The sequence below is a fragment of the Silurus aristotelis genome, assembly GCF_946808225.1.
Source record: "Silurus aristotelis genome assembly, chromosome: 7".
NCBI lineage: Eukaryota > Metazoa > Chordata > Actinopteri > Siluriformes > Siluridae > Silurus > Silurus aristotelis.
In genome coordinates, this window is record NC_139580.1 from 12,684,371 (window position 1) to 12,709,535 (window position 25,165).

Genomic DNA, 25,165 nt, shown 5'->3' on the forward strand with positions numbered 1-25,165 from the left:
ACTACACTGGGGTTAAAAAGACCAATAGCATCTGTTTGGCATTCTTTAATACAAAGCTTTTCATTGCAAATATAAGCCACAGCAAAGTAAAAAAATATATAGACTACATGCTTAAAAGTTTTCAGGTTTACCTTTTTTATGCACCATAAGGTAAGACTCGTGAAAAACATTTTGTACAAAGGAGTTAACATGGTCAATAAGTCAATTTAGATAGTGACCTGGAGATTGGACAACAGAAACATGAACATAAACATTAAGACTTTTAAGATTGTGCATCTAAAGATTTCGGTTTATTTAAAAAATAATTTGGATTTCATTTTAAAATGAGTATTAATAGATTTGACCAAAATCACAGATTTATTATTATTATTATTATTTAGCTCCACATTGTGGACAGACTCCAAAAAACCACATTGTGTGAGAAGCCAGTTTAACAAAAGCAGAAGTAAAAGCGGTCCGTTTGCCTATAGATCAATTATACGTAGCTGAACAAAATGTGTTGCATAGTGACATATACTGTACCTGCTGATAAGACAGAGACTGATGTTAATGATGTTCATAATCAAAGTGGGAACTCATTTTATACTGTTACCTTATTTTAGACACTGCCTCTTATATGGAATTAAATTAATAAAGATTTTTTTTTTTTACTTTTTCAATGTAACCAGGCTGTACCCTCTGACTGAGAAACATGCAACAAAGATGATTCAGTTCCAGGAAGCCCACACTTTTCATAACTATACTCTATGTTGACTTATTAGCAGGATTCTGATGATTAAGCCAACATGATGACAAGATGTTCAAATGAATAATATTATTTAATTATGCATGTTACAGAGCTTGGAAAAGGTTACCATTCCATCATTGGCTTCTTCCTAGACAGCCATTTCAGCTCAACATGTAATGCAGCATTAAACACTGATATTAAAAGATTAGTGTGAGGATCATATGGCTGCACTCAGGGTTTCTGCCAAGAAGGAGCCACATGTAATTCCTTTGTTTTATTAGTTTGTTTTATTTCAATCAGCTATCCGGTGTGGCTCGTACTTAACAGTAACTCGTTCAGTAAAATCAAAGATTGCTGCAGTACAGAAAATAATTTAAACTGAAAAACATGATTACCTCACAGTCTATAATAAATGAAGCAGTACACTCTAAATAGGACAGATGTAGCATGATATTTCAGTCATATGCTTTGCTCTTTTGGATGTACAAACTTGAGGTGTTCGGTCTCTTCACTGATTGTCCTCTACCTGACAGATCATCAAAGTTCAGTGAGGATGAATGCATATCCAACTGGACCTTTTAGACAAATAGACAATAATGTTAATAAGATCATTGTTGAATTGTCAAGTAATTAAAATCATGGCTGAGGCTTGGCTGAGTGTTGGCTGAGAGAACAGTGAGTCCTTTATCAGTTAACACTCATAGAAAAGGCACACCGCTTTCACCCCACCTTTCTCCATCATAAATTAAGCTTCATTTTCACCTAATTAAACAAATTGGAGATGAACCAATGCCTGGACTCCATTTCCCCCCCATGTGATTATTAAAAGATTGTTATCTTGGCCTCACTGAAACACAAATCTAATGAATAAATTTATACTGGCAGAGAAACGCAAATATTCAGGATAATATTTGTATAATTAGAAACTGAACAAGTTTTCTTACTACTGTGTTAAACCCAGTGATGTAGGTTTCATTTCAGCTTCAACCTGTTAACACTTAAACTCTATAATTTCAAACAGGTTGTGAACATTACTGTTATTAGTTACAAATATAACAGTGTTCGCTGGCTTTTTTTAGTTATCCGTAGCTTTCATTCAGTTTTTTTTTTTTTTTAATGATTAAATGCTTGAACCCCAGACCTTCCGATCGGCAACCCAGCGCCTTAACCACTGGAGCCACCAGTCCCCCAAACTCAGAGTTGCATTTATATATTCAGATAACCTTAATTTCTTGATGATTGTACGTGTTACAGATCACTGGACAAGACACCTGTCAGTCAAGATATACAGGTAAGTGACAGGTGTCTCGTCCAATGATCTGTAAGTTTCCATTCGCAAACTATACCTACCTTTTCCGGTTTGTCTGGCTTGTCGTTGTGTTTTTTGGATTTGTTAATGTGTTTTTAAATTTGTTAATTTGTTTTCGGATTTGTTAATTTGTTTTTTGGATATGTTGATTTGTTTTTGGATTTGTTAATTTGTTTTTGGATTTGTTAATTTGTTTTTTGGATTTGTTAGTGTTTTCTAATTTGTTAATTTGTTTTTGGATTTGTTGGTTTTTTTTTTATTTGTTAATTTGTTTTTGGATTTGTTAATTTGTTTTTGGATTTGTTGTTTTGTTGTTGGATTTGTTAATTTGTTTTTGGATTTGTTGTTTTGTTTTTGCATTTGTTAATTTGTTTTCGGATTTGTTCATTTGTTTTCGGATTTGTTAATGTGTTTTGCACTTCTCGGCCACCTTACCAAACCTCTACACTACAAACGCAACTGTGCACCTACATCATCTGGAGCAGTTCAGAATCAATATTTGTCTAATAACATGACAAAAACATTAAACGTAAAAAAATATACAACCTACTCACCAGAGATGCAGACTCATAATTTGCACTGCTCCTCAGAGGCTGTAATCCAGTGGTACCGCTCGTATTCACTGTTCTGGAAGTGGTGAACAAACCCTTTCCCGGGCTGAGACAAGCTAGATAGCTTCGGTGTTGGCTGACCTTCTCACAATGACTAGCTTCTCTTGAAAATGCATTTTTAAGTATGTCTGAGACCAAATCAATTTATCTTCCTGCGTAAAGGAATACTCACATGTATTCATGTGTGCAGAGCTACACACGTGTTTTACCAGTCGAACTTGGCTGTAACAGTTTCCTTCTGACCAACCATTTAGAGGAGGGAAAAATGCTGATGCTATTCTGGACCAGCTAGCTGCCCTGTGAGGCGAATATAAAATCTGATTGGTTAAAGAAACAGAGCTATTTATTAAGGAGTATTTGGTTATAAAAGTTCAGCAGAACAGACTTTGAAAGCCCTGGGCAGATTAGATTGACATGGCAGCACATAGAGGCTAAAATCTGATTGGATAAAAAAATCTAACATACACATACACATACTGGAAGCAGTGCAGCCAAGAGAAACACTAGGAAATGAAGAGAATAAACTGTTGGGAATAAATTAATACAATTTCATAGAAAAATATTAGAATTTCGGTTGTAAATGTAGGTTAGTGCTTCTGATAGTGTTTAGGCCAGCAGAGAAGGCCTTGCCACTGGTTTAAACAAAATACAATTCTGAGCTTCAATATGTTTTCAGGTTTGGGATTTGCTTCGCTATTTACTAAGAATATTTTTTTGGTATTTGTTTATTTAAAAATGTCGTTATAAATTATGTGAATAAAACATTAATCAGGCACATGAACATGATTCTATCGTTGGTTGTGTACTTTTAGACAGTTCCTATTAGATATTTAGATGTAATGATTGCATGCTAACAATAGGTGGCGGTAAATGAAGTGAAGTTGCAAGCGGAAGATGAAAACCAGAGTGGGAAAAAAAAAAGAATTGTGCTTCCGGTGTTGATTGTGCGTCGTGTCCTGCAGTTGTTTTTCAGGATAAACGATGTCTCTCGAAATCGAATCAGCAGAGTAAGTAAAGAAATGTGAAATACATTTGAAATCGATTTGCTCGTTGCGCCTTTGCAACGTCTGTCCTGAACACCAGAATACAGAGGTTAAAGCACGTTTCAGGAGCCGTTCAGCCCTGAGTGTGCGACGTTAGCATTGTAGCGTTAGCATCGCTAGTCTACTAGCATGGCTAATATGAATGCTTTATGATCAGCGTTCACACACAGAGACGCCTTTAACCTGGAGTAAATAAAATTGCAAACATTTGATGCATATGTGCTGTTCAGAACTGGGGTTTAGTGTGCTTTGGCTAGCGGAGGCTAGCAAGAGTCTGTTAGCTCCTGTGTTTCAAGGCGAGAAAAGTGAAAAAAACTCTTTTTTTCCCAAAAGAAACTACATTTCCGCTGCTGTCGTTACTCACAAGTCATTTTCTTGTTGAATTTAACTTGTAATAATGAAATCATTGTCATTAGTGTTTAGTTTGGAGGGTTTTAAGCCCCTTTAGTTTATTTAGTCAAGTTAAGTTTATTTCTATAGCGCTTTTCACAACAGACATTTGCCCTGATGAGCAGCCATGGCGACTGTGGCAAGGAAAAACTCCCTTAGATGAGAAAGAAACCTTGAGAGGAACCAGACTCAAAAGGGGAACCCATCCTCATTTGGGTGACATCGAGTTTGATCATAAATCTTTCAACAATACAGAACACTGGAGAGTGAGAACTAACATGAGCACTGGAGTATAATATTATAGGTAATGTTCTTTCTACAGTCATTATGGTTATAAAACTAGGAGCTACTGAGCTCAACATTTGTGATCATCACAGATCCAGCACCAGCTTCTCCATGCCAGAGCCTGTGTACACCTCACTATGTACACAGATCAGATCAGACTACTTCCCCAATATCTTACTGTTTGTATAATAAACCTCAGTCCCAGGTGTTTATAAGATGGATGCAGTTTTTATAAGTTGTTCAGGTTAATGAGTTTTCTGATGAGAGAGAGAGAGAGAGATTAAGACTAAGAGGCATGAGAGGTGCTTTGACACCCTGAATGTTTTTTAATGTCAAGAGGAGTTATTTTTTCTAATAATAATAATCCAGTTTTATTTGCACAATTCTTGTGCTCTTATTGAAAAGTAAAAGATTATTTTCCTGTAACCGTATATTTTATTCCTTACGTATAAAACAGATGTATACAGTGTGGTGTGTTCTAAACATATACAGCTCTTTGAAATGGATTGAATGAAGACAAAAGAGAATAAACATCACTATTGCAGTTTATGTAGAAATACAGAAAATAGTCATAAATTCCAAAAAGTTCAATACTGGATTTTCAAATTTGCATTTAATTTTTTCACCCTCTGGCATATTTTAATACAAGCAATACGTTTTGTTGACGGACACAACAAGGACCTAAATAAGATACAATGTGTGATCACGATTTAAGAGTATGCCATCAAATGTAGAGGAAACGGTCTGTTAGATCGAGCAATGAAATTCTTATGCTGTGAATTCTCCCAGAAACCCCTGACATCAATTATAAGGCCATAATGAAAAACACAAGATCTAAAAGACACATTTGCAAAATTACAGTAGTGCAAAAATGCTAGGAAAATAAAATGTATGCATCTATAAACTGTACAATATAAACATAGAAGACATGCATGCTGAGGATTTCCATCGCAGAAACTCTATATATTGACTGATATTGCGTTGTTCAGGTTATATGTTTTCAAAAATGGGGAAAAATGAGGATCTTTGGATTTCTGTTGCAAACCTTTAAATATTTATGGGACAATCTTTAGATCATTTCACTTCTTTCTTAAAATAAATGCTTATTAAAATGACATGCTAATGCAGCACAACTATTTCAAGATTAAAAAAAGCAAATCACTTACAGTTGATTTAACGAGCTTTTATGTGGTTTCTTGTAATCTTATTGATTTTTATTTTTGCAGCGTTATTCGTCTGATCATGCAGTATTTAAAAGAAAATAGCCTGCACCGCACCCTTGCGACGCTGCAGGAGGAAACCACTGTGTCCCTCAATACTGTAGACAGCATTGAGAGTTTTGTGGCAGATATCAACAGTGGTCACTGGGACACAGTGCTTCAGGCTATCCAGTCCCTCAAACTGCCAGACAAGACACTGATTGATCTCTATGAACAGGTGAGATTGGCTTGTAGAGGCAAATCGTGCTTCTGTCTTCAGGGCTATTGGCTCTAGCTGGATAAACAGCTGTCTCGGTAAACTGACGTGTGCTGTTGTTGCAGGTTGTGCTGGAGCTGATCGAGCTGAGAGAGCTTGGTGCTGCCAGGTCTTTGCTGAGACAGACCGACCCCATGATCATGCTGAAACAGACTCAGCCTGAGCGCTACATTCACCTGGAGAACCTGCTCGCCCGCTCCTACTTTGATCCCAGAGAGGTTGGTTGTGACACTGACACAGTCGCATGTTACTATCGGCTTCTCCTGTAAAACACTTTAGAGTTTACACACAGTACAGATGGTGAAATTGTTGCTGTGAAACTGCTTTGATATTTTCCTGTAACATGACAGTAAATAAGGTGCGCGTGTGTGTTTGCAGGCATACCCTGATGGCAGCAGCAAGGAAAAGCGGCGGGCTGCTATTGCCCAGGCTCTGGCGGGGGAGGTCAGCGTGGTGCCACCGTCTCGTCTCATGGCCTTGCTTGGACAGGTGTGTAACAAATCACACCCAACCCTTTCATATAGAACTAGAACTGATACAATGTCTTAAAAATCTTAGAATTTAAAAATGCAGCTGTAGTTTGCTTGTGTAATCGTCTTTTCATTGTTACCCAAGGGCTATAAAAAAAGTTATCCTAGATAGTGAAAAGTCTTAAAACATTTCTTACATTAAACTATATTTTATTATGCATACGCTACAACAAGCGGTCACAACACATCTTAAACCGTAGACCTGTTGTGTATTATTTATTCATGCTTATTAGTGGTACACGTTTTTATGCACTTCTAAAGTCTTATGAAGTTAACTGTTTACTGTTTGCACTTGTTTTCGTTGCTGTTGAGTCATCAAATTTCCCCTTGGGGATTAATAAAGTACTTTCTCCTCTTTATAAAGTGATCAGTCTATATAACGCCATTTCTGAATATCATTCTCATTTAAGATTGTAGTTTTCTTGTTCTATTGAGAGATAATTTTGCAGAAATAAATGTAAATGATGTGCCAGTAGAACAAGGCAAATTCAAGCTTAGAACGAGTGCAAATGGCTTGAAATAGATGTAATATGCTAATATATGTTGCATTCTAATATTAAAATAGGAAATACTAGATAGAGCTGACTATATTCAAGATATTTGTGCCTACTAAAATTACATTTTTGTGGCGGATCATATTCTTTGCATTCATATAATAAAGAGCCTATAAAGTTATACTTGCAGAGCAGACAAACGTGGAGTGTAGAGTTAGTGTTTTAGTTGTAAGTTCAAAACTGTTATGATTCATGTTTGAAATTCTAACGCTCATGTTACCATTAACTGTAACAAATACCAGTCAGTTAGATACCTTTTGTGAAGGTATGTTTTGACTTATAATGTGCCATGTTTCTTGCTCAGTCTCTGAAGTGGCAGCAGCATCAAGGTCTCCTGCCTCCTGGTATGACCATTGACTTGTTCAGAGGCAAAGCTGCAGTCAAGGACGTTGAGGAAGAGCGTTTCCCTACACAGCTGAGCAGGCACATTAAGGTACTGAATACATTCATCTCACTGGAAACATGACAAGTTAAATGAAATGTTTTCTAACAGTTATAATGTTGTTTATTTGCTAACGTTTTTACAAATGGTACATAATTGCACTGTTTTTCTATGTAGCATCAGCTGCAATATTGTATTAATTAAATTTTTAGTTATTTTCCACTACTACTGTTTGTCATTTGTTGCTGTTGTAACACAATAATTTATCAGGTATATCTGTCTGTATTATTGTGTGGTGTAGTTTGGACAGAAGTCCCATGTGGAGTGCTCCCGCTTCTCCCCTGATGGTCAGTATCTGGTTACTGGCTCTGTCGACGGCTTTATTGAGGTGTGGAATTTTACAACGGGCAAGATCAGAAAGGTACACACACTTCTGTCAAGTTCTAAATGGAATAGCAAGGCGTGACAGTTTTTTTTATTGTTTGCATTCATATATTGTTTTTTTTATTAACATTCATCGAATGGCTGTTCTACAGGATCTGAAGTACCAAGCACAGGACAACTTCATGATGATGGACGACGCAGTGCTGTGCATGTGTTTCAGCAGAGACACAGAGATGCTGGCTACAGGAGCACAGGATGGCAAAATAAAGGTCATAGCTAATTCTGGGAATGTTTGACCATTTTTGGAGAGATCCTTCATTTGGAAAATGTTTTACATGCCATGTCACAAAGATCAACAGCTTTGTTAAAACGTTTGTGTCTTGTTTTTTATATGCACACTCAGGTTTGGAAGATCCAGAGTGGACAATGCTTGCGGCGATACGAGCGTGCTCACAGTAAGGGTGTGACATGTCTGAGCTTCTGTAAAGACAGCAGTCAGCTCCTCTCAGCCTCATTCGATCAGACCATCAGGTGAGTAATGGAGTAGTAGTGCTAATGGAGGGTTTTGCAATTGTATTGGTACACACTAGATGAACAAAATTATTGGAAGACCTGAGTGTTGAGCCATATGTGGTTCTTCTCAAAACAGTTGAAGGCACACAATTGTATACGATGTCTAACTGTTAAATTAATATTAGTCATTTTCACTTCACTTGAACGTCTTCCAGAATGAGCACAAATCTCCACAATCACACTGCAAACTCTAGTGTAACATCTTCCCAGAAGAGTACATGTTATAATAAACGAGGACAAAATGTGAATTGGGATGTTCACATACATACGAATGTACAAATCTTACGATCACCACAATCTTTTGTCCATAAAGTATATATACAGCTGGACCACAAGCTGTTAATCAAAGCAGATGAAAAAAAAAAGACTGTCCAGAACCTTTTGAAAGTAAATTTAAATTTCAGACACTTAAGTGTTGAACATTAATTAGTTACGAGATAAGCATTATTGATTTTATATAGTATACCATAGAGCATGGCTTTTTTTTTTTTTTTTGTGTTTCAGTAGTTTTCACTTTAGGGTTTAGTTTAATGTGAGTTCTGAATATAGTGGTGTTTTCCCATATGTTCTGATCCCTGTGGACATTATTATTGCCATATTGGTGATGCCACATGTATTGCCTTATCACAGTGTATCACCAAAAAAAACGGTTTGGCATTGCTGAGGGAAGGTGTTTTGTGTTTGTGCAGAGTTCACGGACTAAAGTCCGGCAAGTGTCTTAAGGAGTTCAGAGGCCATTCCTCATTTGTTAATGAAGCCACATTCACTCCTGATGGCCACCACATCATCAGCGCATCCTCCGATGGAACTGTGAAGGTACCTATTCTCTCAAACACTATATTGTTCTCAGACATTGAAATTAGCGCTTGCATTAAATTTAATATAGGATATTTATAATCCTTTTGACTTGTTCAGGTCTGGAATGTGAAGACCACAGAGTGTACAAACACATTTAAATCTCTTGGCACCTCTGCTGGCACAGACATCACTGTGAACAACGTGATCCTGCTTCCCAAGAACCCTGAGCATTTTGTTGTGTGCAATCGGTCAAACACTGTGGTCATTATGAACATGCAGGGACAGGTAAGAGGTTTCCTTTTACAGCAAATCTAAGAGGCCAGTTCCTGAGAAGTTTCCATCAAAGACATTAACACTGGCATATGGATTGGGGTTCAGGGCAAGGGAGGGAAGGAATAGCTTTTATTAAAATTCCTTATGGGAGAACCTGTATGCCACTTTTCAACCATTCAGTAAAAAAAAAATTATATTTTGTATTTTATTTCTACATAATATTTTTGTATTTGCATTGATGTAGATGTATTTTGCAATATCCTGCAATTTACATTTTAATACAGTGTTACATATACTTTTTTTTTTTTGCTGAGCGTTGCAAGTTTTAACTTCTCAAAATGCTTATGCACTGCAGATTGTGAGGAGCTTCAGCTCTGGTAAGCGAGAAGGGGGAGATTTTGTGTGTTGTACCCTTTCCCCCAGAGGAGAGTGGATCTACTGCGTGGGAGAAGACTTTGTGCTTTACTGCTTCAGCACAGTCACCGGTAAACTAGAGAGGACCCTGACTGTAAGTCTACACTTATTCTCTGTATCGTGTCCTTAAACACTGACGTAAATAATATTGTAACATTAGTGTTGTAGCGTGGCAAAAACAGAAATATTTAACCTCTGGATGTCTGCTCCAGATCCATGAGAAGGATGTGATTGGTATCAGCCACCACCCTCATCAGAACCTGATCGGCACATACAGTGAAGATGGTCTACTCAAGCTCTGGAAACCTTAATTACCAACCAGGACCAATATCTTACTGGGAAATCAGTTGGGCGTACAATATATTTTTTTTGTACATATTTGTTTTTGTTAGTGCAAATTTTCATGTGCATGTCCTATTTGAAGAGAACAGAAAAACATTTCCTTTCAGATTTTTTTCAACCTTTTTTGGTCTATGCTCAGTTTTATTGTGTAACGGTAGATAACTTGGTATTTTACTTAATTTTCACCTTTTCAATTAAAAATTTTGATCACATTTTACTTCCCTCGTGTACTTTGTACCAGATCTACAACTCTGATTGAATACTTTAGTGGGTTCCCAAAATGCTTATTTTTAATCCGTGTATAAGGGGGAACTGCAGGGTCAAGAATCCTGAGAACTGGCCCTGACCGTTAAAGAACTGGTGTAACCTAAAGTTCTCAGATATCAGTAGGTTAGTGATACAAGAACACGAAGAGTAAAGTATCAGGTGTCTAACCAAAGTAGCAAATTGGAACTAAAAGCTTATCCAAACTTTCCTGTTGTTCCTGGAAATTTTATTACATGATAATATACATTGGACACATGCAAATATTGGACTTAACCGAAAAACCATTTTGCCACTAGAATATATATACTGTATATATTTTTTTTTGAAATGGTGCATGGTGTTTATAAACAAGCACTATTTTAGAATAGAAAGTTTCCAGGTGACAGACTGGCGCATCTTGGGTGGGACGAGGATCTCAGAGTCTGAGAGAGATAGAGAAACAGCTCTTTATTCTACAGCTCAGATAACAGAATGTGATAGGTGTGTTTTTAGTGAGCACTCACCCTGCTGAGAAGCTGTGGTGGGTCTCGGCTGCTGAAACGAAGCCATGATGCTGTTGGCTGTTGAATTTGGGCCTGTGACCTACAACAGAGAAGTATAAATCCATTAGGTACATACAAAATATCAATAAGACAAATATACTTCTGTATTCTATGCCATATTTATTGGAAGATGCATTTGGACATAACTTTCAGGTTTTACAACAGTGGGATGTTTGGTTCAATTGAAATAATCGACTTGAAGCCAAAGGCGTTCTATGAATGTAAAGTTTAGGACCACAAGGTTCTATGGTTGAAAAAAAGAAAAAAAAAAAGAGTCTAAATTGTTGGATTATCTAGAAATAGATCAAATAATGTTTTAATATAAACTACCATTAGGTCCAAGCCTTTACGTCTGTGTAGGTTCAAATGCTGATGGTCAATCAGTTATTTTTTACTTCTGGGTTGTTTGACAGTAGTAAAGAATAGAACAAACGCAGCTAAAGACTAATCGTGTTATATGATGGACATTTTCAAGCACAGAATTTCAAGTAAATTAGTAAAAATGCTGTTTCTTACTGGAGTTTGGTTTTGTTGAAGCCCTTCATGCCATATCTCAGGGATGCCTGTGTCGATGAGCTGCAGCAGCTCACTGTATTCTGACTGCAGGCTGCTGGCCAGATTGTCATACTGAAACAGTACCAGTGCCTTCAGGAGGCTGTGGATCTCCTCTGCAGAGCAAAAACGATATGCTGCAGTCAGTTTTTTCTCTAATATTACACGTCTTAGCACAAAATAAAAGAAATGTATAAAACAGTATGTGATAAATGTATAAAATAATCTGCTGAACAAACTTATATTAAATAAACATTTATCTGAAGTAAGCCGAGAGCCCCCTGGCTGTTGACGAGTTTATGGTCTCTGCTGCTCATGGCAGAAATTAAAGCTCACTAGCGCATTAAACTGAGCATTCCAGCAGAGGAGGGTCAACCCATGCAAAAGACACAGTTCTCTACATCCAATACTTATGAGCAGAGCTAAAATCTGTAGCATTTTCACTCAGCTGAACAAAAATGGAATTTTAGACCTTACCCCTCATCTTATCAACGATGTGGATGATTTGGATAATGGCATGAAGAAGGGCAATGTCCTCAAAAGGACTTCCTTCCTTTAAGCTGTGCTTCTTTCCTTCAGCTTTCCTGCGGTTCTTCGATGATCTCCTGGATGAAAAAGCTGCAGTGAGCCTCAGGCTTTCAGCTTTAACTAGTTACACAAGCAAACATAGACCCTTTCTACTTGGGCTGTTATTCATATTGGTTTCTCATAAACCATCAAGAAAATTATTTTAAAGATTTATTTCCTCTTCAGAAATCTCTCAAATTATACTTAATTTAGCTTCGAATGTCACAGTAATCTGATCTAAAAATGTGCCCAATACAGTAGGTAAAGAATAAATCATGTTAATGCAATGCTTGCAATAACAAGCTGATTATTTTTAATATCAAATCCACTTATATACTTGTATTTAGATATAAAACGTCATACTTTTATCCATTTATAGTTACATTTAATGCTGTGGCGTGTCCATTTTCTCTTATCAGTATTAGTAGTTATAAAAAGGCATGTGTTAACAAGAAGTATTGGAGCGAGTTATCTTTCTTTAAAATGTATATAGAAAGAATATGTGTATGATAAGAATTGGGTATTGTATAATTGGAACATTCCTGGTACTTTTTAACCCACATTTTTTTCACTTGGCCAATTTTCCCAGGTATCCCTCAGCTCCGACAGACAACACTGCCTCCTTAATCTACATAGATTTGATTCAATAGTTTTGATGCACATTCTTGTAAAGTATGAAACTTACTTAAAATAAAAAAGGCAAAGATTATAAACACTTTATAATCTCTAGTTTACACTTTATAGTGAGCAGTGTGACCCTTATCTTGAGACATGAGGAACTGAACTAGGCATGTCGGTATTAGAACTGTATCTGCTTAAGCAATAAGGATAGATTTAAAAACAGTAAGAAATTCTGTGCGAGAACTGATTTGTATCGAGGGGGTGAGGGGAGCTTTGTGAAAACAACAGCGTGGCTTTCTTTAGGACCTCCTGAACTAGAACTCACGAGGAGATGCGGGAGTTGCTTTGCGAGTACTTCGATCCAGCTACTTTCAGGCGGCTGCCAGTCAGGACGCTGCTCGCTTCGGAGTAGAGTTCAGCATCTGCGCAGTCAGGGCCGTCCTCGTCTGCAGTGGAGAGAAGCGGTACAGTAAGAAAGCAAAAAAAAAATGTGTGATAGCTACAGAGTTTAAAGTGATCCTTACCAATAAACTCCAGTCTAGCCTTCTCTTTCTGCTCTCGCACAACAGCAAGTCGATTTTTATGGCGTGTGAACAGAGCACTCTGAGAGCCCACAAAAGCCATTTGAGTACTGTGAGCTGAACAAAGTCAGACAAAACACAAGCTTGAAAGGGGAACCAACAAACAGAAAAAGTTTGACGTATTAAAGTCAAGGATGAAAACCAGTATAATACCTTCCAAAAGTGCAGGCTTCAGATTGGTTTCAATGATGTCTGGTCTGTTGTAAAAGTAAATCTGTAATAAACATACAAATAAAAGATGAAAAACACTAGTTCAAAGATTAAATAATGCAAAGAAATGTAAAATTACAACCACAAGTGACTCACTATTCTGAGAGTTTCCTCCCATGCAGCTCCCTCAATCAGGGCAGAAATAGCCTCCTCACAGTCCTGAAAATACCATTATTCAACTATCAATGATCCACAATCAACAACTTACAGAATCTTAACACAATTTATATTTGTGTCTTTATGAATATGATTTGTATAATACATGTAATGCAAAAAAATATATAGAATTCAATTATGTACAGGAATACATAGATACATGTTTACTCCATTGTCAGTATTTTGTTACAGTAATTTTTTTTCTTTTCAACACAAGATGAAAGACTTTTCACATTACAAGCTGCATTTTGTTTGCTGCATTAATTTCAAGACCATTGTTAATAGCTGCTAAAACATGGTTACAGGATCTAAAGTGTTGCGCCATTAACCATAATTATAACTATGACCAGTAAAATGTGTAGATACATGCATACATAAACTCACTGTTATATAAAGGAAATAAACCACATCAGGTGACAGTAACTCTGCTTGGCACGAGGTTGCAAATGTCACCCCTGATTATTTTCCTATAGCAATACAGTAACTAAAGAATCACTCCAGCATTAATCGGTATAATTTCTCTGAACCAGATCTGTAGAACAGGCTATTACCACGGTCATGAACTGTTACTAATTTCCCAGAAGAACTGAGTGTTTAGGTAGTTCCATAAGTCCAGGCATCTTAAAGTAAATACAGGCGAGCCACAGCTGACCTATTTGATTATACACTCGTCCTAATGCTACACTGATATAACAATTATCTTACAAAACATAACTGATCCAGTTTTACAAAGATAAGATAAGATATACCTTTATTCATCCCACAGTGGGGAAATTTCTCAGCTGGATAAAGATACAAAATACAGCACTAGCAATGCATTTGGAACTCATTGTTTTGCCTGAGATCAACATGTGCTTTTAGCGAGGTTTTGGTAAACAGGTTTCCTGTTTTGTTTTTTCCTCAGTATATGGAGGTGAAATATGCTGGAATATGGTTTATTTATCAATTTAACTAATGGCCCTGCAGCTGCACTAATGTAAGAATCATGGAAACACAGAGCAGTGAGTGAATTGAAAAAAGAGCAGATTCGATTATTTATACCTTAGCATATTGCTCCAGCAGCAGAGCAGCCTCTGTATGTTTCCTCATTTCCAGAAGCTTCTCTAAAACACATTGATCACAATGCAATAGGAAAATCAGTTTGGGCTAAGTATAAAGATTTAGGATTAAAAATGGTGACATTTATTCTAGGTTATTATGTGAGTTACTCTGACATTTATTTTAGAGTGATAAGATAGATATCCTAGACGAATGGATAACTGAACGCACACATTCACATGTGCGCAGAAAAACACACAACAAATACCTGCTAGATCTCGTGCGAGCTGCGTTAGCTGTGTGGGTGGTACAGGGATGTGTGTAGCTACGGCGAGGGCGTGTCTCCAGCTGGTGCAACTAATGAAGGCCTGCAAAGCACGAGGCATTTCTCCACATCGCCATAGCAACAACCCTGCCTGCTCAGCCTGCTGGTCCTCCAACAGGTGTTCAGCATAGGCCACACTCAGCATCTGATGATATCACAGAGAGGTCAAGATTATTTGTGACCCCAGCACCCTTAAGAGATGCAATTATTCAAATGAGCATCATGTGTATGAATCATCTATGCCAATAAACCTGTTCTTGAAATCTTATCGGTGGTGGCCTTAGAACATATGGTGACCTCTGCAAGTATCACCATGTCGCCCTGAATACCTTCAGACTCGCTGTTTGAGCGGCCAATTCAACACTGCTTTTAATGGCTAACAACCAGCAACTACAATAATCAGTCACTTCACACATTTGCAACTACATTAAAAAATGCTGTAAAACTGGTGTTAAAATGTGTTTAATTGTGTGTATATATATATATATATATATACACACACACACACACACAACTTATAAGTATAACTTATAAGTCTACACTCCCCTCCACCACACTTCCACCAGCTGATAGATCAGTTTGACCACAGTACAGATTTTTCACCAGAGAACACAATTTCACAGGAACCATGTGCAAGTAGACAGTAGAGAATATTAAAGGCAGATAAATAAACATGGTATATAATCAGCACTCATAAAGGAAAGTCACCTTGTATTGCTGGCTATCTGCAGGGTAGAGCTGAAGCGCTTCAGTGTACAGCTTCTGATCCTTCACCAAGTTTAATAATTCTGTAAAGTGTTCTTCGCCTTAGAGAAAGAGAGAGAAACAAAAATAGCGTTGTTTTGCTTAAATGATTTCTATATGTTTTATTAACCTATAGTCAGACTGTGTAAGCCCTCACCACACTTGCTGAGGTGATGCAAGGCCTTTTTGTATCTCTTCAGATGTTTATCTATGGTATAACGCTGGTAATTAGGTTCCAAGGTTTTTAGCATGTTCAGGAAGGAAAGATATTCTTTAGGGTCCTAGAGATGATAAAAGAGAAGAGAAGAGCAAAAGTAAATTTCAATCAGATTTTCTATTCAAGGTTTTACAAATTGTGTCTATAATAACTACATGGAAACATCCCCAACCTTCTGAGACTTTTCTGCTACCATGAGCACCAGGTCAAAGTCATAGGTCCCCAGGGAGTGTTCATACAGTTCATTAACGTTGACCAGGAACAAGAGATACTTCAGAGCCTCCTCTGCACTCACTGCATTTTCTACAATAGGTGGGTTGACTAATCACAAAAACAAACACATAAGGGGTGATATACATACAGATTTGAATAGTTTAAGAAAATGATCGTTAAGTAACTGATCTATAACTGTGTAAAGATGGAGCAGGAGAAGATGACATATTACTGTCATGGTTTTTAAGAGCTTCCTCGAATGACCAAAAATGCTATTAATCACTGTATTGTTAGGCAGCGAGTTTCATGACTCTGTGAGAAAGTCTTCACAAAGAGAGAGTTTAGTGCCCTCTAGTGTGCAAAAATAATTCAAGCAAGTCATTATTGAGGTTTTTCAATAGGATTTTAAATTCTTGCATATTTTCATTATATATTCATTATTACATAAAGTAATAAGTAGCTGATGTTGAAAGAGTTTTTTTTTGTTATTAAATTCTGTTCCCCCTACTCATGATTAATTGGTAAATGGAACCCTTAAAAAAAATTTGAAAAAAAGTGGCTGAATTAAATAAATATATAAATATCAAAACGACAAGGAACTAATTTTGCTAAAAGGGTCCTTATTTGCTTTGATTGATTCATTTCTTTTTTAGATATTGCCAGACTTCTTACCACGCAATTCATGGACCTTCTGTAGAGCAATCTCTAGTTCTGGTGTCGACTTCCTCACATGAGTTGTTAAAATACACAGACAGTACCTGCAGGGGGAAAAAAAAAAAGAAATCGATCAAATGCTCTTGAAAAAGAAAATGTGTTAAATTTGTGAGAAAAAACTAAAACGCTACAAATGAAACTATGTAACTTAACTAAGTGCTTAACTATTGAACAACATTAATATTAGAGAAATAATACAAATCATTGTATCATATTTTATGAAAGTGTGTGATAGGAAGATATATATATATATATATATGAATTTTTAAGAACATACTTATGTGGATCAAGAGTTTCCATTGCTGATCGCAGAGCATCACAGACAGTGTCCACTTTCTTTTTCCCCTGACCTCCTCTCACGGTTACTGAAGCAGACTGGCATGCTGAATTCACTGGGCATGGGTACATCGTCTTTGTAGTATCTTCCTCTCTATTGAGTAATAAATCCCATGATGCTTTGAAAATATCTCAAATATATACTATATAACACTGTAGTATAGAAAGGCTCTTACTTGAGCTCTGTAAGAAAAAGGTTGATGTAGTTGACTGAGGAAATCTGTTTTAGAAACTGCTCTGTATTCTCCAAGAACACCTGTAAATCACAGACTGTAAAATTACTTTACATACAGCAAATATGAGGAAATAACACGATCATTAGATTACTTACACTGGGATTGTGGTCATGGATTAGGTTCAGGTTGATCCGCAGCTTCCTCATGCATTCAAAAGCATCTCTAAAGTTCAGTCTAGAATTTTAGGAGAGATTTAAAACCTTTTAAACATACTTATACTTCAAAAACATTCATTTACTAGAACAAGGTTGAATCTTATACACTTTATGATTTATTAGGAACACATACTTATTAAGACACTTCCTGACTTGAGCAAGCACAAGAGCTCGGTGATGGATGGTCTCTAGGTTACCACGGGGCATCTGGGGGGGGGAAATGCACACGGCCTGTGATCAAAGTTCATCTATAATGATGAGGAATTCACAGCACAGAGATTTATCCAAAACTCTTGAGGTCTCAAAGTGACGTCTTGTGTACATTTCAAGACTAAATGACAAAAAATGAAGGTAGTTGACTTTCTGCCTAAGGGAAATGTCAAGTCTAAAAATACTGAAAACAATGGCTTTTAATGATCTGGAGCTGACAGGCAGCATGAATGATGAGAGAGTGTGAGTTTGTTGTTGAGTTCAGCTCTAACCTGTAGGATGAGTCTGGTGTCCTGAGGCACCACAGTAACGATGCGAGATCCTCTCTCTACTTTGCGAACACTCTCATCATTTTGAGCCGCTTCAGAACTCAGAGCCACCTGCATGTCTGCAGACACACCGCAATAACAGTGCATGAATTTAGAAAGAGGCTCATACTGACAGCTTTATTATCTACTCTTGCTCACAGATACAATTTTGTGAGAAGAATATTGATGATACTGTTACCTCTAACCAATGGTACACTATTACATTATATAAGCATGGAAAAAGCATAATCAGGGTTTATTGTTACTCCAACAATGTGTACAGAGTGGACTAGCAAGACTATGGTGAATCTCACAAACATACATTACTACATGAGCCAATGTTTATGGACATGTATTACACCCATGTGTGTTTATGAACATCCCATTCTAGATTTCGCTTTGCTTTGCTGTTATAATAATCATTTCTATGTTCCAGTTAATGCAAAAGGTGTTAATAAAGGTTAAGAATAAAGCTACATGCAGACCATTAAGTTTGTGGCAGACCGTAGAGCTCACTTGTCATACTGGAACAGGTTAGTACCAGTCAATCACACGTTGTAATGTAATTCTACGGCATGTAAAAATGTAATTCTACGGCATATAAGAGACAACCATATACGATTTTTGTTCTTCCAAAAAACAAGCTATGGGCATGATCAGCAGGTGTCCACAAACATTTAGCCATTTTGTGTAGCTTTATGCTTAATAATGTACAATAGCAAGCTCATGTCCAGGACCAGTGTGTGTTATTTACAATATTAAACAAGTATATTTACAATACAGTTAAATATGTTATATACATTGAGCAGTAACTAGATTTCTTGAATCTGACTATTCAGACTGTTTTCTGGGAAAACAATTTTGCAATAGTACACACAGTTCAACAATGCAATAAGAAATGTTTGATCAAGCTTTTAAAGGTTTTCTGAAGAGACGTTTGTTTAATATTTCTTGGTTTATACATGTCACAGCAGAGAAGCAAAGAGAAGCTGGCGATAAGAGGAACTTGTCTCATGGATGTGAGATTAAATGAAGAAACAAAAGATTAGCTGTTTGTACTTATGTTGTGATAAAAGACAAAAAAACAATAAAAAGCATACCGTCTGCACGTCATGTTCTTACCTTTGACTGACACTGTAGTCAGGTGGAAGCAACGGCATGTGTGAGCATGTGTGGTGAGAAGGAGGAACTCATTATACACCACAAAGGAGGAAATATTAGAGGCGACCTGTAGAACAGAAATATCATTTTAACCAGATATACGTGATTAAATCTCCACAACTTGTCAAATCCATGCTATTTACGTACACATTTTCCTCCTGCTTTTGAATAAAAAGAGGTGGTTGAATAGTCTTGTTAGCAAAAAAAATGACATATATATATATATATATATATATTTTCCCAATAAGCTGTGACTAAGTAGACTGTTAAAATCTGTGCACATACATACCATACTGTTACCAATATAAAGGTGGGATCTTTCTGTCAGACCTACTAAATGCTCCTGCAGAGAGACACAATGCACAGTACATATTTCAGTTAAGCTACTATGGGACAATGTTTAGAGTGCTATACAAATCAAATTGAATTGAATGTATAAATACACACACAACAGAAATGCCTGGAAAAAGACAAAGTAAAATGTGTTTCCTGTATGTTACCTCTCCGGTGATGATACACAGTGCAGTGTGAACACAGGGCTGGGGAAAGTTAACACTGAACTGTAGTGAATCCTTCCATTCAGTCACTGTTATCTCTGCAGAGTCTGAACATGAGAGTCATGCATAATTACTATACTAGATATCACTAAAATAATTGAAGAACATATGTGGCAATTAAAAACCGAGCGATACCCACATGAATCAATATTACACACCAGGTAGTACAGTTAAAAATGAACTTTTATATCTTTTAAGTAAAACAAAAACTAAATGTTTACAGTTTATATTGTTTGTGTATTACAAAAAGAAAAAAAAATAGCTGAAAATCTGGCGTAATGGCTCAAAATACTATACATTTTTGATTGTAAAAAGCATCCCCATCGAATAAGCAAACACATTCTTCCGGTCAGTGAATGATGCGACAGTATAAATGCTAATTAAACAGGTGTTTGTTTGTTTTTTCGGTTAGTTTTGTAGTTAGAGTCATCCTGTTGCAATACTTTAATTCAATTTTACTAGATTATTTTATTTCAGTTTTAATTTAAGATGGAACTGAAAACGCCATCTTCCAGTCAACCACTAAAATACAGCCAACAAAAATCAAGGTCAATAAGATCACTCACCCCAATTCACTCTCCTCATCTGTCCATCCTGCAGCTGTAAAGCCAGGGTGTCACTCTTGGAGCTGTGGCACATGCTAAACACATGGCCTTCAACTTTGACTTCTGACCTGATTTAACAAAAACTAAATTTCAGTATTCCAACCCTGTACTGCAGCATACGCATATATACAAAAGACCAAGAGTTTTCTGATACAAAATTATAAAAATAAAATAAATAAATAAAAAAAAACATTACACAATGAAATAAAGGGTTTAAAAGTTTGAGATGTAGTTTGTACCTGATTTCTAGTCTGGGTTCTGAGTTCTGGGCTTCTGCTGGAGTCAGTACAAGGAGACGTGAATGGTTTACTTCATCGCCACATGCTACTGCCAGAAATATGTCCTTCCTCAACCAGTGCAGAAGACGCAAAGCCGGAACCCCCTCACATGCCCCTGCAACACTGCAAACAAAGTATAATCAACAGTAAGCAAACAACATTCACACACACAAGAAAATAACAACTGCAGTACAGTACAGTTAAATACAGGCAGTGACACTAACCTGTATGACTTCTGTAAAACTAGTGCTTTAGAGACGACTCTAAATTCTGAAGCATCCTTAATAGGCTCACTGGTATCTTGAGTGAGAAAGACAAAAAAATGGTTGCTTTAAGAAGACTCAACACAAAGCCACTGAATACAACCACTGAAACACACCATATTGTAATGCACAACATGAAAAACATAAAAATGTTTGTTTGTCATGGGTTTTTATTTTCTATTTGCAAACCTGGGCCAGCGATATGCAAACACCCATCTGCTGTTAATGCTGCGAGCTCATTGGTACTCCGTGGCTGTTTGTGGAAGGTGACCAGGTTAACAGGAACAGGAAACTGCAGTTCGTAGGAACACATTGGTGGTGGAACCACACACTGACGAAATGTTGTCACTAAAACCTTGGCTGTAAGACAAGAAGGACATGTGGGGAAAGTAAAAGATTTAGAAACCAAAAAAAAAAAAAGTCCTGGGAAAGCCAGTTACACATATAGAGTTATACCTCGGTGCTCACTGGCTCTGAAACCTATCAAATTCAGTACTCATTACTTTACAACTGAAAAATGTTTCAGCACTTGCTCGAAACTCGACAACGACTCTCGCGATGAAATGTGTGAGCGGTAAAACGGCTGCATGAAGAGTCTCATGTTAGCTCACGAACAGAGCCATAGGTCTCTCTTTTGTGCTTTCTGTGCATTTTAAGTCTAAATCATGGGTCCTAAAGTGGTTAAAAATGCTTCCACCTACTTGTACTGTACTCGTCAGTCTCAGCTCTGGTCATGAGTACCGATGAGTAGCGAGGTATTACAGTATAATAAATTTATGCTGAAATTAAATGCATAGTCAGTTACTGTCCTGAAAGTCTTGCATATTAATCTTTATAACCAACGTCTGATCTTCAATGGTATTTAAGATAAATTTTTTTAATGACATTCTGAATCAACATTTTGATCATCTGTGGAATAATGGATCAATTCTGCATTACCAACATTACAATGCTGTTCAATTGGCAGCTGATAGAAGTATTAGTGAGATTTCAGCTTGAAAGAAGTCCAAGTTGAGCACTAAAACGTGTATGTGCAATGTCTAGGCTAAGACACCTGAATAATAACCGAATAAACACCTCTTTGTCTGGACTGGCTGAAAGCTGGTAATCGACTTTTTAAGTCATGTAGACAGATATGTTTGCTAAAATAAATCTCTGACCTGACCTTTGAGCACAAATCACCCTTATGATCATCCAACTGAAGTATTTTTGAAGTCTCTCACCTCCATCGATCACAGCCACACTGGCATTATCATGTGAATCATATCCTTGGCTACGATCGGTGCTCCAGCCCCAGTCATATGTGTAACTGCTCCAGTCATGAGTCAGCAGGTGGAACTGGAGTGGCTTTACAGGGTCCCAACACACACAGACTGGAGCCTTTGAGGGCTCACTTCCAAAATGCAGGCTCTGTTTTAGGTACCAGTGGTAATTCCCAACTGTCCAGAGCTGAACTAAGAAACAAACAAAAAAAAAAAAGCAAAGAAAATAATAAATATCTAGCTATCTAGCTGTATCTATCTGTATCTATATATATATATATATATATATATATATATATATATATATATATATATATATATATATATATATATATATATATATATAGTAACTAATAAAATGGGAGGGGATCATGGAAAGTGTATTATTGTAAATACAGAGAATTATAACAGAATAAAAAGAGTGTAAATTCATATTTAACTGTATGTGTTGGTGTTGCTGTTTACGCCTGTGTTCAGATCCTCAAGCCAAACAGCCAACACAGTGGAGTCACTGTTCCAAAGCAACTCCTTTACCTGGAACACATGATGCACAATAACATGCATTAACACAAAAACATTTGCTGTTTGTCAAGTATCAGTAAATTATTGCCTACCTTAACCTGGTCCTTGGCAAAGGGCAGAGTAAAGTCTCCATGCAGCAGGCCATTCTTTTCCATAAACACAACACTGTGTTTGTTAGGGTGGCGCTGGGTGCAAGCTATCAGGCTACCTGAAGGTCTGAAACACACACTGCAATGTTATAGTTTATAATATCATTACAGACCAACAAGCTTAGGCTTCTACTACGATATTATTTAGCAGTGATCACCAGAAATGATTCAATAACCAACATAAATCTAATAGAAAATGTTTATAGTCACAAAAGTAATTTTCCCGGTTTTAGAGTTTAAGTTGGTTTCGATCGATTTAGATGTATCACAGCTGGATTATTACAAAAGCTCTTACTTCCAGCAGAGAGCTTCTTCAAGCCCATTTACAACTTCACTAGTAGCCTGCAGGACACACTCTCTATTCCACACTCTGACTTTTCTAGCACCTGAAACAACACAAAAGCACAAATCATGATTTGTGGGGGATTTTTGGTTGTTAAACTTAATGGCCCATCAGACAACTATTGACACAAACATCGCCTGGACATATAATATGCTTGTTCCAGGTTATTGATTTGCCCTCTCCCGGTTATTAAATAATAAGAGATTTGCCTGTTTGAGGACAGACTGCGCCAACTGCAAAGAGCTGCCCATCGCCTCTCCATGTGATCCTTGGCATGCGGTCATCCCATGGCACTGCCAGCTGCACTTCCTTTTATGACATGCAACAGAAATGTGCAATAGTAAACATATACAGAGGACATATGCAAATCACTATCATACAGTAGTCTTTAAAATAATATTAATTATTAAAAAATATTTAGATTTGAAAACCAGCTATAGGATGGGATGTTTTCTAGGTATTCTTTTTTTAAGAATATTCAGGTTTACATTAACAAACTGATAATACATATGAAGAAAAAACAAATGTGTAAAATGACTATGAAAGGAAATGTACAAAAGACACTGATTTGAATCTTGACATTACATAAATAATAGTAGATAAAGACTTACTGTAGCTTTCTTCTGTGCCGCCTGCTTTCCCGCCGAGCCGTGAAACTGTGTCTCCTTCTTACCCCATCCTACTGTGATGAATTTCCCTGATCCACAAACACAACAAATGATTTAATACATTAAACATTGTGTTATATCTTAACACATGAAAAAAAATTGGGCCATTTCTCTAAGCTCGGAACTTGTGTAAGTCTTACCTTCTCCAAACTCATCCTGCTGAATGGCCACCTCAGTTACAGGCTCAAAGTCTTTAGTCATTAAGATGATTGTCTCCTGACCTAGAGAGAAGAACGGCACAAAATAAATCACAAACCAGCTTATATATAATGAATCCATTACAGTTCTGATATAAACGTCTCTTAGGAACAGACCTGTGCAGAATGTCACCAGCTCCTGGTCTGGACTCCAGCTCATAGCAGTGAGTCCACTATCCACACTTCCCACACACTCCAGCTGCCAAACACACAGAGATCCAAAGTTTCCAGATAAAATACATGCACAATGTCTATATATACCCTTAAAAAACAGCTTTTTACATGTAGTTGTGAATCCCAATTTAATCCACGGGTACTTTTAAAACATATGTATGAACATGTGCTCATTTGTATGTATTCTACAGCAAGAACAAAAAATACTATATCATTTATACCACATTGCTGTTGGTCAGTTTATACAGCGTATTAAATGGAAAACAGTTTGCAAACATTTGCACTTAATAGGAAATTGATTTATTTAATAAAAGAAACATTACTGACAAAAAAAAAGTGCTATGGCAAAGCTTTCTTCAAAGTGATATTTTTTAAAGATTTTAAATTTTCTGCATGTTTTGATTAATAAGAAAGTGAACAACAGAGAAATTGGTGATGGAGCAACTGTTTATAAAGTGATAACAGACAACAACTTCTATAAATGTTCTCAATATTAAACAATCTATAAAATGTATGATTTTCTTACTGTCATTTACTTAGAACAAAAAAAATCTGAAAATATAAATACGTAGATACAGATCTATATGTTGTGTGATAAAGAAAATCAGCTGCATCACACCATCTGTTGTTGGACATCATCCTTTAACATCATGTCCTGTTGTGTATTACTCCTTAATAAAGAAGTGTATGTTTGACCACTAATGACCGATAAGTGCTTGAGCAAATCCCATTTATTCATTAAAAAGCAATAGCTTTTTTATTTATGTATTTTTTTAAATAACAACGTATGGATACCTGATTATTGTTTAGGTTCCACAGAATGACATCGCCCTGGGCAGTCGCCACACAAGCAGATTCCTGATCAGGCAGATCCTGAATACCCACGACAACACCACTGCCGTC

The 25,165-nt window shown here is 36.8% G+C and overlaps 2 protein-coding genes across 3 annotated transcripts in view; one reads left to right on the forward strand and one right to left on the reverse strand.

Annotated features, from left to right (window-relative positions):
* The first annotated feature begins 3,512 nt into the window (after positions 1–3,512).
* Positions 3,513–10,303, forward strand: smu1a (SMU1 DNA replication regulator and spliceosomal factor a). Its single transcript, XM_083547383.1, has 12 exons — positions 3,513–3,654; positions 5,592–5,802; positions 5,907–6,059; positions 6,220–6,330; positions 7,230–7,358; positions 7,609–7,728; positions 7,844–7,960; positions 8,095–8,222; positions 8,954–9,080; positions 9,180–9,347; positions 9,691–9,843; positions 9,962–10,303. Exons 1-12 carry the CDS (start codon positions 3,629–3,631, stop codon positions 10,058–10,060), a joined length of 1,542 nt encoding a protein of 513 aa, XP_083403509.1. The 5' UTR covers positions 3,513–3,628; the 3' UTR covers positions 10,061–10,303.
* A 249-nt stretch (positions 10,304–10,552) lies between these two features.
* The window catches only part of elp1 (elongator acetyltransferase complex subunit 1), a 16,282-nt gene continuing 1,669 nt past the window's right edge, over positions 10,553–25,165 (reverse strand). Inside the window, exons 3-37 of one of the 2 annotated variants that reach the window (XM_083547381.1) lie at positions 25,058–25,165; positions 24,206–24,287; positions 24,032–24,112; positions 23,835–23,920; positions 23,433–23,532; positions 23,176–23,266; positions 22,824–22,947; positions 22,650–22,743; positions 22,171–22,401; positions 21,137–21,307; positions 20,909–20,984; positions 20,646–20,807; positions 20,368–20,474; positions 19,745–19,848; positions 19,534–19,587; positions 19,206–19,311; positions 18,048–18,163; positions 17,699–17,772; positions 17,506–17,584; positions 17,351–17,430; positions 17,116–17,268; positions 16,797–16,882; positions 16,084–16,232; positions 15,852–15,975; positions 15,659–15,756; positions 14,894–15,095; positions 14,629–14,690; positions 13,528–13,590; positions 13,375–13,435; positions 13,165–13,278; positions 12,966–13,086; positions 11,930–12,057; positions 11,417–11,568; positions 10,862–10,940; positions 10,553–10,780 (exon numbers count right to left, since the gene is read on the reverse strand). The exon at positions 25,058–25,165 is cut by the window's right edge and continues 45 nt beyond it. In XM_083547381.1, the coding sequence (XP_083403507.1) occupies positions 10,713–10,780; positions 10,862–10,940; positions 11,417–11,568; positions 11,930–12,057; positions 12,966–13,086; positions 13,165–13,278; positions 13,375–13,435; positions 13,528–13,590; positions 14,629–14,690; positions 14,894–15,095; positions 15,659–15,756; positions 15,852–15,975; positions 16,084–16,232; positions 16,797–16,882; positions 17,116–17,268; positions 17,351–17,430; positions 17,506–17,584; positions 17,699–17,772; positions 18,048–18,163; positions 19,206–19,311; positions 19,534–19,587; positions 19,745–19,848; positions 20,368–20,474; positions 20,646–20,807; positions 20,909–20,984; positions 21,137–21,307; positions 22,171–22,401; positions 22,650–22,743; positions 22,824–22,947; positions 23,176–23,266; positions 23,433–23,532; positions 23,835–23,920; positions 24,032–24,112; positions 24,206–24,287; positions 25,058–25,165 (3,786 nt within the window). In that variant the 3' untranslated portion in view covers positions 10,553–10,712. Of the gene's footprint in view, positions 10,781–10,861; positions 10,941–11,156; positions 11,298–11,333; positions 11,569–11,929; positions 12,058–12,965; positions 13,087–13,164; positions 13,279–13,374; positions 13,436–13,527; positions 13,591–14,628; positions 14,691–14,893; positions 15,096–15,658; positions 15,757–15,851; positions 15,976–16,083; positions 16,233–16,796; positions 16,883–17,115; positions 17,269–17,350; positions 17,431–17,505; positions 17,585–17,698; positions 17,773–18,047; positions 18,164–19,205; positions 19,312–19,533; positions 19,588–19,744; positions 19,849–20,367; positions 20,475–20,645; positions 20,808–20,908; positions 20,985–21,136; positions 21,308–22,170; positions 22,402–22,649; positions 22,744–22,823; positions 22,948–23,175; positions 23,267–23,432; positions 23,533–23,834; positions 23,921–24,031; positions 24,113–24,205; positions 24,288–25,057 lie in introns of those variants that run through there. The other variant, XM_083547382.1, reaches the window with a different exon arrangement.